This window comes from Trachymyrmex septentrionalis, unplaced genomic scaffold (genome assembly GCF_001594115.1).
Source record: "Trachymyrmex septentrionalis isolate Tsep2-gDNA-1 unplaced genomic scaffold, Tsep1.0 scaffold37, whole genome shotgun sequence".
NCBI lineage: Eukaryota > Metazoa > Arthropoda > Insecta > Hymenoptera > Formicidae > Trachymyrmex > Trachymyrmex septentrionalis.
Genome location: NW_017305536.1, coordinates 9,436,763 through 9,455,038, shown reverse-complemented (window position 1 = coordinate 9,455,038; position 18,276 = coordinate 9,436,763). Strand labels below are relative to the sequence as shown.

The following is an 18,276-nucleotide window of genomic DNA, read 5'->3' as shown; positions in this document are numbered from 1 at the left end:
TCGGATTAAGTACAGCTTATCGTCTTCTCAAGAACACTGTGAGCATCATATTTTTCTATTTAAAACAAATTTGTATATGTGATATGTGACAACTATTCTGACCAACCCTAATATTATATATTGTTTAGGATGCCAATATACAATTATTACAAAGGGTAACTATGCAAGGTACTGGGCCAAGATGGGCTTGGCTCCAATTAGGCTTGCATTACTTGGATCAAGGTGATGCGGGACAAGCTATCACAGCATTACAGCACGTGATCAGAGCTGATCCTAATGACAAGTATAACATAGCTCGCTATTATTTTATTGTGTTACAGAACATTATGATATTTCTTATCATAAGTGTATACTTTGTACAGTCATTGTTGGGAATCTCTGGCAGATGCATATTTGGTACGCGGCGCTCATGCATCGGCACTAAAGTCGTATCAACGAGCACTACAGCTGAGCCCAGAATCTTTGTATCCTATGATACAACTCGCGAATATTAAACTGGTAAGTAAAATTCATAAATCATATCATAATATAATTGATACAAAATTTTTTCTATAGCTCATTGGTCAACATAAAGAAGCCAAAGAAGATTTCGAGAGTATATTACAGAACGATAAACAGCATATTCTTGCATTAAAAGGTCTAGCACAGGCGTGTTTAGGTTTAGCAAGGCAAAATATCGAGAAACAATTTTTATGTCGGGCAAGGGAAAATCTACAACAAGCAGCGGATAATTTGATAGACGCTATTATAATACGCAGTGATCTACTTTGCAATTGGAAATTGCTTGGCGACGTGTGTTATAGAATAATCATTCTGCCAGAAAAATATTGCTATTTAAGGATTAAATCTGTTTTAATGAAGTGTGACAATATTGAAAAATATGTGAATATTAAAGGAGACGAGATATTGATGTTATCAATAAGGTAAAAAGAAATGATTCTTAAATATATTTTTTCATAATGACTATATTAAAAAACGAGATTAATATCGTTATTATTTAAACTGTTAAACGCAATTATTAATATACAAAAGTTTGCACGATATATTAAATTTTTACGAATATTATCGTAAGACTTCATTAGTATTTTGTATTACTTTACGATTCAAAACTTAACTTTATCAATAAACTTTTATTTTCAGATGTTTTTGTCGGGCACTATCCATGCAAAATTCTGCATTGTTATGGCATGATTTAACGTGCTGTTATATGATGCAACTAAATCGTGCTTCTACAATCAATAAGAATGATGTGGCGGCTAAGTGCTATGCAACTGCAAAACATGCCGTTAAACTCTGCCCGCAATCGTGGCTACATTGGAATATTCTTGGTGTTATTTGTATGTCGATATATGTAAAAAATTATGCCTTGGCTCAACATTGTTTCATCATGGCGATCGATAGAGAATCGAATAATGCAATAGCTTGGAGTAATCTGGGAGCATTATACTTACATCTAGGTACCTAAAGATAAATATCTTTTAAATTTTTATTAGAATTATATAACAATTCTTTTGATATATCTAGGAGATATCTACAAAGCAAATGAAGCGTTTTCTCGATCACAACGTGCGGATCCTAGTTATGTGAACAGTTGGGTCGGACAGGGATTAATCGCGGAGAAGACTCTGAGAAAAGAAGCGATGGATCTGTTTCGACATTCGACACAATTGGGTTATCATAATCAAGCAGCTTTAGGCTATGCTCACTGGGTACTTACTACTCTCCTGAATTCCACAATGAAGGAAGATCCACTATTAGTTTATGTTATCGAAAACATGCATGCGATACCTGCAGCAGCCGACATTCTTACTTGGTACACAGGTTAGCAAATAACGTTGTCAGTTTAACGTGATACTCTCTTTCTACTTTAAGGTAATTTTGGTCTTTTTTCAGAACGCGAGCCATACGATGTTTATGCTCTAAATACACATGGTTTATTATTGGAACGACTAAGATTGTACAATACGGCGGCTAAACAATTTTCTACAGCTTTAAAACTGAGTGAAGATGAAGAAAGGAATATGATATCCATAAACTTAGCACGCATCCTGATTCAAATCGGAAAACACGAAAAAGCGGTAGCATTATGTAAACAAGTGAAATGTGCAAATTTCAATTCTCAGTGTCATCTAGCATTATCTTTGTTCAAAGGTATGGAAATCTTAGTTTTTATCTTTATCTATGAAAATATAAATTCTCGAAATGGATTATTCATTTTATGTTTAACTTCCTATAAGACTGAAGTATAAACTTTGATGAAAATAAAAATGTCATATATATTTAGCCAAACAATATGAAGATTCGTACAACACATATGAAGCAACTTTACATTGGCTAGCAGACACTGGTGCGGATAAAGCTAATGTCTTGTGTGCGATGGCTGCGATTGCTTACATATTTCAAGGAGCAGATGCTGTTAAAACTTTACTATTTCAATGTATACAAATAGAACCGCCTACTGTAACTAGTCTCTTAGCGACTGCTGCATTAGGAATTTTGCATGACGATGTAAATTTGACTTCTTTGGTATTGAACGAATTGAAATCATACGAAAATCATCACAAGTATGGTTATCATGTTGTCACACTGTCAGCATATTATCAAGTTGTTCAGGGAAATCTCATCCAAGCTATTCGAATACTTACTAAAGCTATTTTCAAACACCCTAGTAAGTAATTCATGTTATCATGTATTATCAAATGATGAGCTTGCAAGTTTATCCTTTATAATGAATGTATGATATTATAGACGACGTTAGATATTGGATGCGTCTTGTTCGAGTTTTACTATTGGACAAAAATTTGGATGTCTTTCATAAATGTGCTCTAACGGCGTTGACACTAAGCAGAAATACGACCAATGCTGATATTGTACATGTTGCTTGCGCATCGGCATACAGTCACTTTGGTACAAAAAAGGGTCTCAGACAAGCTCAGAAAAATATATTTACATATCCCAGTAACATTGAGAGCTGGGCTAATTTCGTTGCAGCTCTTTTATCCAGGTTGGTATTATACAATAGAATGATATATTAATCTTGTCTGTTTTTTTTTTCGACTGCTAAGTTGTCGTATATATAATTATTTTATTTATAGAAGTAAGGATAAGGACTGTACTCCGATTAATAGTCAGTGGATACTGTCACTAATATCAATAATAAAATCACAATTTTACGCTTCTGAAAATATGTCACAATGGTTACTTTGCAATGAGAAAGAACTAAGTCATCTCCAAGTTAACAAGGCCTCGCAGTTTAAATAAATTATTTTATTACGATTTATTATAAAAAAAAAAGTGTATTTTTTCTATTATCTTGTAAAAAAAAACTGTATAATAAATCTAAATTAACTGGAGTAGTTCATCTTTTATTGAATTTTGTGTAAAAAAAGGCATCAATTTATAGAAAGGTGCATTGATGAAGGTGTTAATTATTATTTAATAAAAACAAATGTAATTTCGTCCATTATTAATTGAAACAAATCATATTTATTTATTATCATTGGTTTAATTTGAAATCTGTCTCATAAATTAGCGGGTTATATGAGACATATTCTACACCTGTATGGAAATGTCTCCATAAACATACTTACAAAAGATCCCGCAACACTGGTCTACTATTATTACGCACAAACGGTTGTGATCGCTGTGAGAAACTTGATTGTCGAGTGTCAAGTCTCCTTTTGTCAAATCTCGATCTATCAATTTCTATTTCCGTGCAGATTTGATCGTCCAAAGTCTGTAAAAATATGATTCATTTAATCTTTTATTCTAATAGATTTGATGATACTTAATTTATTAAGCTAATTTTACATGCACATAAAAATTGTTTACAGAAATATAAGAAATAAAATATAAAATATATTTCCAGCATATAACTGGTGTGATAAATTGATAATCAATGATTAGTACAGGAATGGATTGTCAGAGTATCAACTTACACTAGATAAAATGAACTCTTCCGTTTTCAATAAACTAATCAACTTGTAAAGTTCAAAGTCATCAGGAATATTCTCCTGTGCCATAGTCGCTTCCAATTTTTCAATCTGTAGATATAATAAAAATAAAACGTGCATGTATATTACATAAACATAATTGCTAAACAAGAACTGTATAAACAGAATACATACCACATCTTTACAATAATTTTCTTTTGGTGCATAGGATCTATCACGTTCTAATGATGCCCTAAATATAGGCACTATCTCAGTAAATCTCTTCAAATTTGTGTAGGCTAAAACTTTCAGATTTCTTATGTGAATATATCGGACCTCTTTTATAGTACTTAAGATTTCTATAGCTATATGAGGCGAATTCTGATTAATGGCTAAAGCTGATAAAAATGTAGTAGCTCTACGCATGATCCTGTATCCTTTGTCATCTAAATCTTTCCAGATGTTCAAACCATATTGTAATGCCTCCGGTGTATTCTAAAAGTATTAAGAATAATTATGTAAAGAACGAACTCACGAAAATTTAATCACTCTTGTATAAATGTTACCTCCTTATAACATGCAGCCATAACCAAAATCAAAGAATTCTTAGGATATCCATCTGGTAGGTCTTTGTTCTTAATCATATCATATATCTCTCTCATTTCTGTGTACTTTTTATGCTTATATAACAGAGTTAAAAGAATTTGGTAACTGACTAATTGCTCAAAGAAATTCTCAAACTTAGGATCCTTGAAAGCAGTGAACGCAAGATCTGGTTCGTCTAAGTAATACAGGGTACGCATCACTACAGGACCAAAGATAAAAGTACCAAATCTCATCTCCTTGGTTTGATTGTTAAATTTTGTCAACATTTTAATAAGTAACTCAATGTCTTCGGAGGTTTTCTGAGCTAAATGCAACATAGACTTTAGATCTTCTGTGAAGATCATACTCGAGTCTGTATTGCATACTTCTTCCATTTTGTTGCGAAATGTATTTTCCACATTTAAAAACTGATTGCGAAAGTTCAATCGTGCATTTTCATAGCCTTGCAGACCCAGGCTCTTCTCCGAATATAAGAATCTGCAAGCTGTAAAGTGAATATAACATTAATAGCTATGTAAATATAACATCAAACTATTGTATTAAACATGTAAAAAAATTACTTATGAAAAATATTTTAATTACGCTCATCTTGTTAAATATTATTCTATATAATACGCATTCGAATATATTTTCCGAGATCAACGTAATCAACTAAAAGTTATAATTGCGTGCAGTAACATGTACATATTAACAACGTGAAACGTGAGTCATACTAAAATCACCGCGAGAAAGATTAATGTGAGGTTAAGTCGAATTACGTACAATTGAGGAAGCTATGTTTCAGAAAAGTATGATTTGCCAGTCCCACATTGAACCTCATAAGACATCTCATCGTCGCTGCCATTATCTCTGTATGCAAACGTCTTCAATCCTTCTCTCTAAATTTATATTTTAGTCCTTTGAACAATGATTATCGACAAGCACACGCTTAACTATACGAAACGAAGAGAAGAAGAACGCCTACGGACCGGAAGCCGGGTAGTCAGTAGTCGGTAAATCTCAATATGTAACTTCCGGCACTGTGTGCTTCCGGTTCGATTACACTTCTTCCCTATTCGCAAACACAACAAACTAGTAGATGGCGCTTAAATCATTTTCTGGTTAACGCCACATTTTTATTGGTTAATTAAAAATGAAGGGGCATGATTATGGGCATGATTGGTCGGTTGTAATAGCAATATGACGCATAATGCTTCTTGTCCATTTCCATTTTGTTGCGAACTTATAGTAGAAATAAAGTGCCGTGGTGCTGTAAAAGTTTGTTTGGTATTCTCAGCATTATATATAATTTGTTAATATCAATTCTTAGCATTATAATTTGTTAATATCAATCAAAATATTAATTTTAAATTAATATTATAGTTTAAGTACATTTTTCTATGTTACAGAAAATCATGAAGAAGCATTGTAACAATATTCCAACGTGGAGAAAATAATTGAAAATTTTAATTGTGGTCTAACAATTCGAAAGATCAATTTAGAAAGCAACGCTGCAGAATCATGTCGGATTATGCGAGTAAAGTTTAATATATAATATAAATTTGTAAATTTTTCTTATGTTCTTACATTAATAACGCGCGATTCTTTTCAAGAATTGTGCACGCCACTTCCCAAAAGTAAGACCAGTCATATCAAGATCTGTGAAAACACTCAGCAATATGTCATTGACTTTTTGCAAAACTTGTTGCCACCGTCCGACCGAAAATCTATTTCAGATGAATTGCGAAAGGTATATAATATGTACATCTTGTAATATAATAAACTAAAATGTTTATCAATTGGTGATACAATCAGAAAGAGGATGATTCTATACATAGCAAAATAAATAGAAAATGTAGAGTATAATTCTTTCACGTAAGATTTGTTTCCGAAAAAATAGATTTTATATATAGATGAATACTAAAATTCTTACTTAACTATATCTTGATATCTTGATCTTAGAGCTGTAGACTAATCTCTTATGTTTAAATTAATTACATCGAATAATTGAGAATACACAATAAAAAGAACATTCACGATAAATTTTATCACTGTAAATTATTAAAAGTGTTGCACATTCTGTTGAATACACAGTTCTGTCCTTTGAAGTAAATTTCTATGAATGCTTTCTAACATGTCCCAATGCTTTAGTTTATCAATTAATTCATATCTAGTGAATATTTAAAATAAATTTTCTCAAAAACAAAGCTTTATATGAAAAAAATTTATTCTTTATTTTCGACTTATTTTTTTATATAGAATCATTTCTTTTTTTATTGTACCACCAGTTCACAGACCTATATCATATATAATAACATAAATGAGAGTCATGGATATAATGGTATAATTACTGATTGACTAAGATCTTACTTTTCGAAAATTTTTAGACCTTTATATTTAACAAAATTAAACCAAAGCACAAAGAGAAAGTGAAGAAAGGCAAATGCTTCTCTGCCAGGAAAAGGCTGCGTTTTGGTTTAGGTAGGATCGGTAATAGAAATCAAATGAAGTACTCCGATGTTTTGCCTTTAAATCAATTATGGCTACAGTATATGAGAGAGATGCTCGGTCTCGAGTCGTTTGCCGATATATCGGAAAATCCTCGAAATTGGGAGAATGTAAACCTGCAATTGATAAAAGCTGATTTTCATGGTGCTAAAATCTCGATCGATAGATCCAAATGCCCCAGTCTGGTAGGAGTTACGGGAATCGTCATACAAGACACAAAGAATACTTTTAGGGTCTGTGGAATGGACAATATTATTCGAAGTAAGCAATAAACGTACATTTGTCGATTTTTTCCCCGCATAAACATGCCGTATCTGTTACAAAGTATATTATGCACTTGCTGTTTTTATCATTATATGTATATACATGAGTACAATAAATTCCTTGGAAATTATGGAGTGTTGGACAACATACTAGTGGGAGAAAATTTAAGAGCGATTCTGGATGATAAAATAAGGAAATAAAAAACAACAAAATTACTCTCAAAGCTTCGTTTGTAATTATAAATTTTTAAATATTCACAAGTACTATTTTTTCATGAATATGTAAACATTCATTACAATGTCAAACCGAATTACAAAATCAAGAATAATAAAATTTCGGTTGTGATTTTGTTAATTATAAATGTCTAAATATTTACGTAAAAAATACTTTACACTTATAATTAAAAAATGAAGTCTTTTGTTACTCTCGATTTCTGATTTTATCATTTAGAAGCCTGCCATTAAATTTTCTCCCATCTATTGCCAAATACTATGTATATATATATATATTTTTTATTGCTAATGATTTTTATTAAACTGTTTACAGCGATACCGAAAGATGTAGTTAAGATTAATGTTCACTTAGATGATGGAGTAACACTAAAAGTATTTGGAAGAGAGCTTTCTATAAGGCCTGCAGAACGAGCAGTTAAGAAGTTTAAGAATAGTTCAATTGTAATGCTGTGATAAATATTTAATATATTGATAATTTGATAGTACCTTCTATAAAGATACATAAATGTTAAATCTTGATAAAAAAAGTTACGTTGTGACAGAAAATTAAAAAATGTGACAAAATAAATCAGTATACGGATAATATAATTGTTCGTGATTATACTATATATGGTGATCCTTTTGTGGAAATTACTTTAATTTCATCTAGATGTTAGAATTATTTTATTTCTTCATATCTTTCAGCATTTCTTTGCAGATTATTATCATAGGATATTACAATTACAGGATTGGTAATGTATATTTACTACTTACATGGTACAGTATTTATATATATAGTCGTATATATAATATAGCGTTATATTTATATATAATGTATACGCGTGTAAATCTCTTTGTGTCTCGTGTGTTTATATGGAAAGGTGTGCATAACTATTGAACAATAATGTATTTTTTCTTTTGGAAGTGTGTTCACTCATGTTTTTTCCATTAAAACCGCAATGGTCAAACATGACACTGATACAATGATAATTATTTTCAATTAATACAACAACTATATTTGTTTAATTAATCTCTACAATTTCATTTGGCTAAAGTTTAGATAAAAGTAAAACATAGTATCAGGGCATGTTACTGACCTTCTCCTTCTTCGACATAACAGTTTTAATATGTAATATATACAGCTAAATCACTGCAAGATCAACTGTGGAGTACAAAAAAAAAACCAAAATGCCGCGCGATAGAGAAGACGAGGAAAACAATGAGCGCGTTCTTTCCTTTATTATTACATAATACAAATTTCTTTTACTTGGGGATAATATTAACGTAACCTTTTCGCCGGTATAAACTTTCGCTCTCCGCGCATTTTAAAATAAAAAGACTACATATTATAATCCGTTGAGAAAAAGAAATGAGATATATCACTAATAACTGATACAAATTTACGCAGATTGATAGTTTACACTTTCTTAGGAATGTTAACGGTAAGACGTACTACAAAATTAATTTTTTCTCAGTTGCCTATCGCATTTTATACATATTGATCTTGATGTAACACTTTATATATACGACATAAAGATTTTAAAAGAAAAAGAGAAACACAAATGTCAACAAAATATGGCTTTGTTATTTTCTAGAAATATCGTGATCTAATTTATCTTAAAACTGCATAATTTAGGCATAGATTATAACAAGTTTTATAATGATTATAACGATCAATAACTTCGAATAAGATATTATGCACACACATTAGATGTGAAACCATAGAGGTAATGCCTATTACGCCTATGTGTGAAACGAGTAGAAAATATTACCAAAGTACGGTATATATGAAACAATGTGTGACAGTGGACGATCGCGTGCTGGACTTTGTTATGAAATTATCTTTAATTCCTTTAACTCGAACAATTAATTCAAAGAATTGAAGATAATTTAATATCTGTCTGTAATTAATCTTTTTATGCAATGAACAATGAAAGACTAAACATACGATTAATGCAGATTGGACAAAAAAACTCAGGCGGACTACTCTATGCATTGTAGTACATTAGTGAGACAATAAGATCTTGTCGTTCAATTTCAGTACCTATAATTTATTTTACGATTCGTTTTGTTTACGCAAATCAAGTTAACTTGTGGCGAACGTCTTCGTATTATGTTCAAGCAAATGTACATACAGGTAGATCTAGAACGATGTATATGTTATTATAGGTACGCCAAACATATTCTGAGGTGTCTACAAGTTTTTCTCCATCTTGATCTCGTCGTTACAATACTGATATAACGATACGCGATCTATCCCGACTTAAAAGATACTCTTATTACATTGCAATTTTGCGAGGGATTCTTACTTTCCACTGTGATTCACCACACGCTAGAAGGTTTTGAGAATGTACATCTAGTACAACGTTTATTCAAAGATAAAGAAAGATGGGATGACTTTCAAAAAAGCATGTTTACATAAGTGAGAAATTGAAAGAAATCGCCGAAAAGCAAGCGCTGAGTAATCTGTACAGAAATTACGATGTAATTGTTGATCTACAGTTGATTTTGCTTCCGAATTACGATATTGTCCAAAAAAGCTTGCTTCCTGTTAGTAGCCAAAAGAAAGGCACATAGACGCACACACACACATACACATATACACATAAATATATATAAATATATATATATATATATGTATGTATATATATATATATATGTCGGTAAAAGACAGGGAAATTATACTTTGTTCATACAACATACGTATATCTTTTTCATTAACTGTGCAACAATAATTCAACGGAAAAATCTTGGTAAATCGCATTTAAAAAAAAAAGAGAAAAAAACATCTTTTTTTTTTCGTTACAAATTTTCGAATAGTTTTTAACATTTTTTTTACGCAAAATCCGAGTTGAACAGATATTTAAATCATAAAATATAATTTGCTCGACGTCTTCCCTATAAATTACACATTCACATTTAGGTAGCGTGTGATAGCGTATTAATGCCTTTTCTCAATGCATTTTGCTATTCGATACACTATTATCATGATCTAAACGTGGCAATTCATCGTTTTTTTTTTTTCTAATGATATTCATTCGTATTCGCTTTGACGATATTAAGCTAACAAAACAATCTCATTCTACCTAAACTTTATAGAAAAGTAGACTTTGTTGATCTGTCTCCTTAAATGTATTTCACATACCGTAACCTTGGTAGGCTGCGGTGGACGCGTACACTTGTGCAGGTGTACCGTATACGTTTTGAGGCGCGTAGCCAGGTGCCATCATTCCTGGCCCTGCGGTCAGCATTAGCTGAGGTTCCGCTGTAACAGAAAGAAATATTATCATTAATGTGGAAAACAGTTAACCGGCTTTGCACATTAATAGGACGTATATACTCGCGAAAATATATTAAAAGGATCACTCACGCATGATCATAGGTTTGTGTTCCTGATGATCAGTTTCTTCGATGCGTCGGCTTTCGGCCTCTTCTAATTTATCGACCTATAAAATATATTTATCATTGTAATTACTGCTAGCGGTACGAAGAACTAGACGCTTCTTTTACGAATATCTTATATATACCTTAGTGATATATTCCCGCGCGACTTGTATAAGATACGGCATTGCGAAATGTAAAATGCGATGTCTCCATGCGAGTTCCAAGATGACGTCCGGATGAAGTAAATCGTAACAATGAAATAAGCATGCTGCAAAACAGTCCTTGGAACCTCTTTCTAAGAACCACTCGAGTAATTCTTCGGCGACCTCTGCATTCCGGGATTCTGCCGCGTATTCCATGGCGTCTCTATTGACAATTAATAAAATTCCAACATACGTACATAAATGTATCTTTGATTTAATACTAAAAACATCAATGATATCCCGCTAGAACTATTGTAAGTACCAATTTGGTAATTTCCTATCTTTGTTTTTGGATAGTAAAGTTATTTTGACATCTGTTATTATTGTATTATATTTACATATTTTTAATATTCCGTACTATATATCTAATACAAAAAAGAAAAAAAATTTAGCAAAGCCAAAATGGCACTATTGACGATTCTAATGTTAAGTAATGTGCAGCCATTGTTAAACATTACCTAAATAGTCGATCCTTCTTGCAAAGCTCCACGGACTGCTTCCATCTATTATTTCCCTTGTACAGGTATGCGGCGATTCTCCTGAACTCGATCAATTCGTGTTTCTCAAGTTGCATCGCCAACGCGATATTATCAAAATTATCGAACGCATCAATCGATGTTCGGAGACCTTGGTAATCCTCTTCGTCGATTAACAAGCCGTTCAAGGCTTCGTTGATAGCTTTGTTGTTGAGGGCCTGAACCGATCTCAAGTACGGCTTCACCAATTGCAGATGGCCAGTTCGCGTGAAATATGCCACTGATCTAGTATGATCCATGCGTGGAGCAAGCACGAGCAATATATCATTCAGAAGAAGGGGTTTATATTCCACGTAAAAATGTATAGCCTTATAATAGAGCTCAACATTTGCGACTTTGGTGATTACGTCTTTGAAATGACCCTCTCGCCAAGCCTCGGTAGGATGTTGCATCATCGCTAGGACCGCATTATCATATTCTTCGTACTTATCATACAGGAACACTAACTCGGCCCACAAATGCGCTTGTTCCGCTGCGCGTAGAACCTACAATTCAATCATTTTCAGTTCATTTCTAACAATGTAGATTAATTTTAATCTCGGTTTAACTTTTTACCTTTATTAGTTCTAAGAATTTAAAAAAAGATAAAGAGTAAATTAAATCAAGTCAATTAAAGTCAATCCACATTGATAGAAATGCACATAAATAGTTGCTATTGATTTTCATATTAATCTGAGATGAAAACCCACTTTCGGTATATTGACACGCGACCAGAAGAGTTCCAAATGTTCCCTCATTCGTTGAGGCTTGTATTTACTATAAAGAATAGCTAGCTCGGTAAACATTCCCATGTGAGCCCGTTCAAGTCCTAGAGCAGCTTCCAAAAGATTAATAAGTTCTTCGAAATGTCCGCGATCTTGATAATAATTGATCAAATCCTCAAGCTCGTCCGCATGTACGACTATGTGCAGACCGCACATTTGTGCCAAACGAAATTCGCCGCTATCCACACAGGCAAAACAAACTTCCTTCCAGGTGCGTGTCGAATTGGCTTTGCGTGCGCTATCGACAGCACCTTGAAACTCTTTCAGGTGGACCAACGTTATAGCTAAACGCGCAAAGTTCGATACATTATTATATAGGAGCTTCGCGGCGTCATACATCTTATCGTCGAAACATCTGTCGCCGATCTGCAAAAAGAATAATATATTTGTAAGAATTGCACTTACAAACGCGAACAAGGTAGAGCACAGAATTATAATGATACCATAAGACATCATCATAAATTCATTTGTCGTTTATAAATGTACTTAGAAGTAACATATAAAATCTTGGTAATGTCCTTATATTATTTTAGCTTTTGTGTTTTTTTTTTGTGTTTTACTTTGGGAATGGCTCTTTACCTTTTGTATGTCGGCGTGATTAGGGCCAGATATAAATTCTTCAAGATCTGCGAGTCTGTTGGTCCGCGCATACGCGTATATTAATTCACTCTCAATGAAGGATTCGCGTGCTTTCTTGCGAGCCATTTGAAGATAACGGACCAAATCTTCCCAATGCGAAGTCCGATGCGCCGTTTCCACTACGTCCATGTACGCGGATGGATCGTCCGCTTTAATAAAACTATCGATCGATTCTTTAACCAGACCCTGCTGTAGTTGGGCCCTGGCGAGCTGTGACCACACCGGCGGCTCATTGCATCTACACATGAAATAATTTAAGTAAATTGTAAAAAAAAAAAAATACGCGATGCACACTCCAGGCAGAGTTTGGAAACATTTAAAACAAAAAAATAGATATTTTTGAGAAAAATTTCTTCATTACTTTCAATAACAAAAATTTTCACTTTCATATTTCCACCTTAGGAAAAGTTATATGATCATTATCTTGAAGAATTATTGTTAAAAGAAACACATTGTCATAGACATTTGAATAAGTAATCCCAAAAATGTCAATTTTTAAAAAGTGTTTCCAAACTTTTGGTTTAAAATATACCATACCTTTCTGCAAATTCGTAAGCCCTATCCAAGTTACCAACTTGTTCAATTAGAACCTGGATAGCCGACGTATTGACGTCAAACTTCTTGAAGATTGCAAAAGCTTCCTCGTAAAGTTCGTTATTAATAGCAATGTTGGCGATATCCGGGGCGTCATAATTGTCTAAGCGGTTAATATATTCCATGACGCGAGTACGATCAGCTTTGATGGCTGTTAATATCAGGAGATTCTGCAAGTTACGATGATCGCTGAACACGCTGCTATCCAGTACTATCTTCTCGAGAAGTTCGATCAGTTCGTTAGGCAAGTCGGCCGTCATAAAAGCCTTGACAGTAACCGATATATCTTCAGGATCTTGCGTTTCAGATAACGCCGTTTGAACAACCTGATCGATCAACGGTCGTTTGTACGGATTGCTCTCCAACAGCACTTCCGCCCAAAGATCAGGATCTCTACGTCTCACCAGATATCTGGCCTCACTCTTGAACAGGCTGTTTTCGTTGCACACGCTTATCAGCTCACGGTCGCATTGGCCACGTTCATATGCAATACAAGCCAAGTGAGGATCGCGCTTCTCACAATATTTGCCAACAACTCTGCTGTCATAGAATTGATTCTCCTTAAGAAATCTTTCGGGATTGTTGTTGCTGTCGATGTAGATTTTGGCCAGCGCATTGTGCGTAGCTGGTTCCACACAGCCCTCGTGAACGCGGGATTCCAGCCACGGCAGTAACAATTTCAGCCGATTTCTCTTTTCTACTTCCTCAACTAGTTCATCGGTGGAGAATTGTCCGCGCACCACCAGTATCAGATTCTTGATGATATCTTCCGAGCAGTCGACGTCCAGTAGACCACCCACGACAACCGGTAGTCGCGATGGATTTACCTTTTGGACATATATCTCGATGTATTTCTGTAAATTGTTGCGATAAAGATAGAGAACAAGATCGTGAACAAAGTCAAATCGGTCGCACACGATTATTAAAGGCAATTGATCGGACAGCTTTGCTTCTTTTAGGAAATTCTTCACGCGTTCCGGGTTGTAACAGTTGCTCTCTCGACATATACGCTCCACCTCCTTTATCTGGCCAGTTTTGCACGCCGCCTGAATATATTTGAAGTGCACCTCTTGATCCTGACTAAAATTCACGATAGACCCCAAGAAGTAGAACAGGCCTTCGTAAGACTTAAAACTTTCGAACAGATCTATCAACGCTTTAGTCGTCAATTGCTCGTGATATTTGGTCGCAATCTGTATGCAGATCTGTAAATTCTGCCGTATATTGGCCGTTAACATAGCTTTCAGGCACTCGAGGGAATCTTCAACGGACAGAGTACCGAAGAAACCTACGAGCCAGTCGGGCGAGAGCAGATGTGTATGTACCACCGCTCTTTTAATATCATACAAATCCGTGTAGTGTTCGAGGGCGCGTTGCAACAAGCCAGCCTTCTCGCACAATTGCGCGACGTGAGCTCTGTCGTAATGGGTAAACATTTGATTGCCCAATATAGCGTCAGCCACTTGTGGGGCGGACATTAAATTCATTTCTAAAAGGCGAGTTTGTAAGGCACCCTCGCTCGGCCGATTATTTTTGAGCGCATCCAGCAAGAACGCCGTACATTGTTGCACCATATTCTGCTCCATAAATATATCGACAATCTGATTGATGTCGGCCAATGGTTCGTCGTCCTGAACCAGCATCTGTGCAAACGCCACACCCTGATCGGGATTAATCCTCATGACATTCCGCAGGAGGAATATATAGTCGGGCGTATACGAGACTTTCTTGGCATACAATACAATCTTCTGAAATTGGCCGGTCTCCGCGAAACATTGAATTACCTTGTTGGGAACGTTGGCTCTCAAATAAACGCTAAGCGCCAATGTGGGATCCGCCTGTTTCACTAGATCCCCCAACTCTTCGCTACATTCCAGTTTGTCTTCCTTCAGCCATTTCTCCAGCAGTTGTTTACGTCCTTGAACTAATACCGGTCGGCACAACTCCAATGACTCGTATTTATTCAGTTGTCCCTGATCCAGAAGAATACCGAAATACTGTAAGAGAGGAGACGTTTGGCCCTGAGTAGCAGGAACCTGTTGAAATCGCTGGATAGTCGCCGGCGTTCTGAGTATTCCTTTGGGAGCATTTGCCGCGACTTTCGCTGCCTCCGCGTACTGACCATTTTGGAAGAGCATATTAAATTTTCTTACGAACAAGTCCTCCGCGCCCGACAGATTGTTTCTCACGGCCATTCTTAACGCCAATTCTGAATTCTGTAGCACCCCGTTGATGTATGGGATTATGTTCTCCTCGTCTACGGAAACGGACAAGACTTGACCCTTCCGATTCACTCCTATTATACCACCAGACGCTTCGTGCGGTGCGGTAACAAAGATTGTCTCTCCAGAGATACGATTCATAAATATACAGGTCGCGGACTCAATATCGTACATATGTATATAACCGTACTTCGTGATTAAATATATGACGTCATATTTGGAGCTAACTTGCATCGCGACGGGAAAATCGTTTCCTGCCTCAGGTGGGAAAAATACATCTACAGCTTTCTTGGGAAACGGATGGTTACCAGAGGGCGGCTGGCCTACTTCGATAATGTGAAGCTTCGCGCCCTGGACCGTTCTGACAGCAAAACAGAATAGATTGCTTGGCTCTCCGTTTCCTTCCATTTTAAACTGAGCAAAGGAGGCGGCGTGCCCCTCAATCGGTTGTGAACATTTACGTTCCACAGAGTAAAGCTGCATGGCGCCGACCACTCGGTTATGCTGTGCTGAAATACCAATCAACAACAGCCACGTCTGCTTCGGATCTGTCCGGTAATTTATAATCTGGCAGCCGTTTAATGACGAATGACGTTCGAACATCTTATTTGGCGTCGAGTCACCCTCCATAGACCAGTGATACACTGCAGTCTCTGTTACCAGTGCTAACGTGTTCAGCGATATCCATTTCCAAAAGACCACATCTTCCGTCATTGTGTGAGCTTTCATCTTTGATTTCATCTCAATGTTGAAGATCTGAAGCGTCTTCATAGCTAAAAAAATATTTCTCTTAGTAATCCTCATGTTTTTTTCAATATTTCTATTATAGAATCTATATATAATACTATTATAGAATCATTATTTTGCATCGAGGCTTACTTTAGGAAAATGCGTGCAATAGATTACAATGTGCACTCCAACAAAACACATAAATGACACAGTATAGCACAATGAATCATTACATCCTTGTTGTTTGCCACTGTTAAATAAAGATGAAACGATTACTGTTACACTGTATCATTTGCTGAAAAACATCATGTGTTACGTTGTGTCACCTACAGATCTGTTCGCGTTGCTTGCACTTTTTGTATTCAGTCTCACTTTTACTCTTTTCAATGTCTAAATATATAATTAATATAAGTCCAAAAATGTTTAGAGATTTCGAGCAACATGTTATTTGTTTTCTCTTGTCGAAAAGCAGCCAATATTGCTTTCCAGATTAAAAATAAAGTAAAATCAAAAATTTTGATATTTACTTTTTATTATTAATTAAATACCTTTTCCTGAAATCGAGCACTCGTATGCGCATGTATACATACCTTTGAGAGCGATGACTTTACTAGCAGGATTCATGATTGCAGAATCAGCGGATATTGGTCTTCTGATAGGATTGGCTGAATCATTCATATCAATGATTACTACCTGGGCAGTATCACCAACCTTCTCTCTAACGCAAATAAACTTGTCAGACTCCATGGTGAGAGTGTTAAAGCTGACATTACTAGCATTAATTCCTACAGCCGTAAGCTGCAAAAATAAAAAACATAGATAGCCTTGTATTCTTCAAACTCATGTTTTTAGTCGAGGATAAAATTCAATATATGGCTAATTTTATGTTTTCTGAGAGCAAAGAGGTTTCTTATTGAGTCAACTTTTTTTTGACAATATATTTCTGACAATCCAAAAGTGACTAATATGTACACATCTACTCTTCAACAATTCAGCTTAATACTGATTATAGCCAGTATAATCAGGAAAAATAAGGCAAGATATTAACAAAATAAATTTTTAAACAAACTGACATTCCAACATTTTTGTAACTATTGGAAGTTTGTGCTGATTGGATTATATTTTTAGATCTAAAGGAATAGTCCTATCGCAGCAAAGAAAAACTTAAAACAGTTGCAAAATAAATTCTGCTGGACACAATAAATGTGTAATGTTACTGTAACAACCATATGTTCCTAAAATAAAGCATGCCCGAATTGCGGTGTGTGTGTGTGTGTGTGTGTCGCAACAGCTTGGTTTCCATCATCCTAACGAGCGTCTACATGGAACATGTGGGAAGGGGCGACAGCATTTTCCGTGATACCCAACGATGACGCGTTCGAGACAATGGGAGGATTGTATGCCGATAAGGTGCAACAGTTTCGAGTAAAAGCGGAAACGAGGGGCGTATGCGCTGGACGATAGCGTCTCGGTGGGGAAAAAAAGAGAGATCTCTCGGGATTACAAAATGTGTTCGCCTGGCCCGTGATATCGCGTTCAATTCCATGCGGATAACCTGTACCACGAAATCTGACTTGAGGAAAGCGCGAGGCAAGTCGGCAAAGTCAGAGTAGAGTCGGGTGTGTAACGTCATCGGGTCTCATCGCGCTCGGCTGATGGGGAAAGAGGGAAGGGGGGGGACGAGAGAGAGAGAGAGAGAGAGAG

At 35.3% G+C, this 18,276-nt stretch overlaps 4 protein-coding genes across 7 annotated transcripts in view; 2 read left to right on the top strand and 2 right to left on the bottom strand.

Annotated features, from left to right (window-relative positions):
• Window positions 1-3,261, top strand: part of LOC108750726 (tetratricopeptide repeat protein 37) — a 5,934-nt gene extending 2,673 nt beyond the window's left edge. For all 3 annotated transcript variants that reach the window (XM_018490413.1, XM_018490415.1, XM_018490414.1), the window contains exons 6-14: window positions 129-283; window positions 363-498; window positions 556-923; window positions 1,141-1,457; window positions 1,525-1,821; window positions 1,894-2,151; window positions 2,285-2,668; window positions 2,749-3,004; window positions 3,096-3,261. In XM_018490413.1, coding sequence (XP_018345915.1) covers window positions 129-283; window positions 363-498; window positions 556-923; window positions 1,141-1,457; window positions 1,525-1,821; window positions 1,894-2,151; window positions 2,285-2,668; window positions 2,749-3,004; window positions 3,096-3,261 — 2,337 coding nt within the window. The remainder of the gene's footprint in view (window positions 1-128; window positions 284-362; window positions 499-555; window positions 924-1,140; window positions 1,458-1,524; window positions 1,822-1,893; window positions 2,152-2,284; window positions 2,669-2,748; window positions 3,005-3,095) is intronic.
• A 200-nt stretch (window positions 3,262-3,461) lies between these two features.
• LOC108750479 (pentatricopeptide repeat-containing protein 2, mitochondrial-like) lies at window positions 3,462-5,513 on the bottom strand. Its single transcript, XM_018489939.1, has 5 exons — window positions 5,301-5,513; window positions 4,499-5,022; window positions 4,128-4,427; window positions 3,939-4,043; window positions 3,462-3,736 (listed from the first exon to the last, which is right to left on the bottom strand). Exons 1-5 carry the CDS (start codon window positions 5,380-5,382, stop codon window positions 3,587-3,589), a joined length of 1,161 nt encoding a protein of 386 aa, XP_018345441.1. The 5' UTR covers window positions 5,383-5,513; the 3' UTR covers window positions 3,462-3,586.
• Window positions 5,514-5,729: 216 nt separating this feature from the next.
• LOC108750505 (ribonuclease P protein subunit p29) lies at window positions 5,730-8,018 on the top strand. 2 transcript variants are annotated; one of them, XM_018489981.1, is made up of 5 exons: window positions 5,730-5,804; window positions 5,927-6,054; window positions 6,131-6,267; window positions 6,905-7,286; window positions 7,836-8,018. In XM_018489981.1, the coding sequence occupies exons 2-5, from the start codon at window positions 6,039-6,041 to the stop codon at window positions 7,973-7,975; spliced, it is 675 nt and encodes a 224-aa protein (XP_018345483.1). In that variant the 5' UTR covers window positions 5,730-5,804; window positions 5,927-6,038; the 3' UTR covers window positions 7,976-8,018. The 2 variants fall into 2 exon arrangements, with proteins under 2 accessions (XP_018345483.1, XP_018345484.1); XM_018489982.1 differs by having other exon boundaries at window positions 5,760-5,829.
• A 2,453-nt stretch (window positions 8,019-10,471) lies between these two features.
• The window catches only part of LOC108750709 (clathrin heavy chain), an 8,962-nt gene continuing 1,157 nt past the window's right edge, over window positions 10,472-18,276 (bottom strand). Inside the window, exons 2-9 of the mRNA XM_018490379.1 lie at window positions 17,163-17,370; window positions 13,565-16,616; window positions 12,968-13,265; window positions 12,314-12,754; window positions 11,547-12,109; window positions 11,029-11,251; window positions 10,872-10,947; window positions 10,472-10,766 (exon numbers count right to left, since the gene is read on the bottom strand). Of these exons, the coding sequence (XP_018345881.1) occupies window positions 10,639-10,766; window positions 10,872-10,947; window positions 11,029-11,251; window positions 11,547-12,109; window positions 12,314-12,754; window positions 12,968-13,265; window positions 13,565-16,616; window positions 17,163-17,370 (4,989 nt within the window). The 3' untranslated portion in view covers window positions 10,472-10,638. The remainder of the gene's footprint in view (window positions 10,767-10,871; window positions 10,948-11,028; window positions 11,252-11,546; window positions 12,110-12,313; window positions 12,755-12,967; window positions 13,266-13,564; window positions 16,617-17,162; window positions 17,371-18,276) is intronic.

Bases quoted from the DNA above. Each gene is read 5' to 3' on its own strand.
- LOC108750479 (XM_018489939.1), bottom strand. From the start codon at position 5,382: ATGGCAGCGACGATGAGATGTCTTATGAGGTTCAATGTGGGACTGGCA. The intron at 5,023-5,300 runs GTACGTAATTCG...TTCACTTTACAG, and splicing joins GAAACATAGCTTCCTCAATT to CTTGCAGATTCTTATATTCG. The intron at 4,428-4,498 runs GTAACATTTATA...TAATACTTTTAG, and splicing joins TGGCTGCATGTTATAAGGAG to AATACACCGGAGGCATTACA.
- LOC108750505 (XM_018489981.1), top strand. The intron at 6,268-6,904 runs GTATATAATATG...GAAAATTTTTAG, and splicing joins TTTCAGATGAATTGCGAAAG to ACCTTTATATTTAACAAAAT. The intron at 7,287-7,835 runs GTAAGCAATAAA...AACTGTTTACAG, and splicing joins AATGGACAATATTATTCGAA to CGATACCGAAAGATGTAGTT.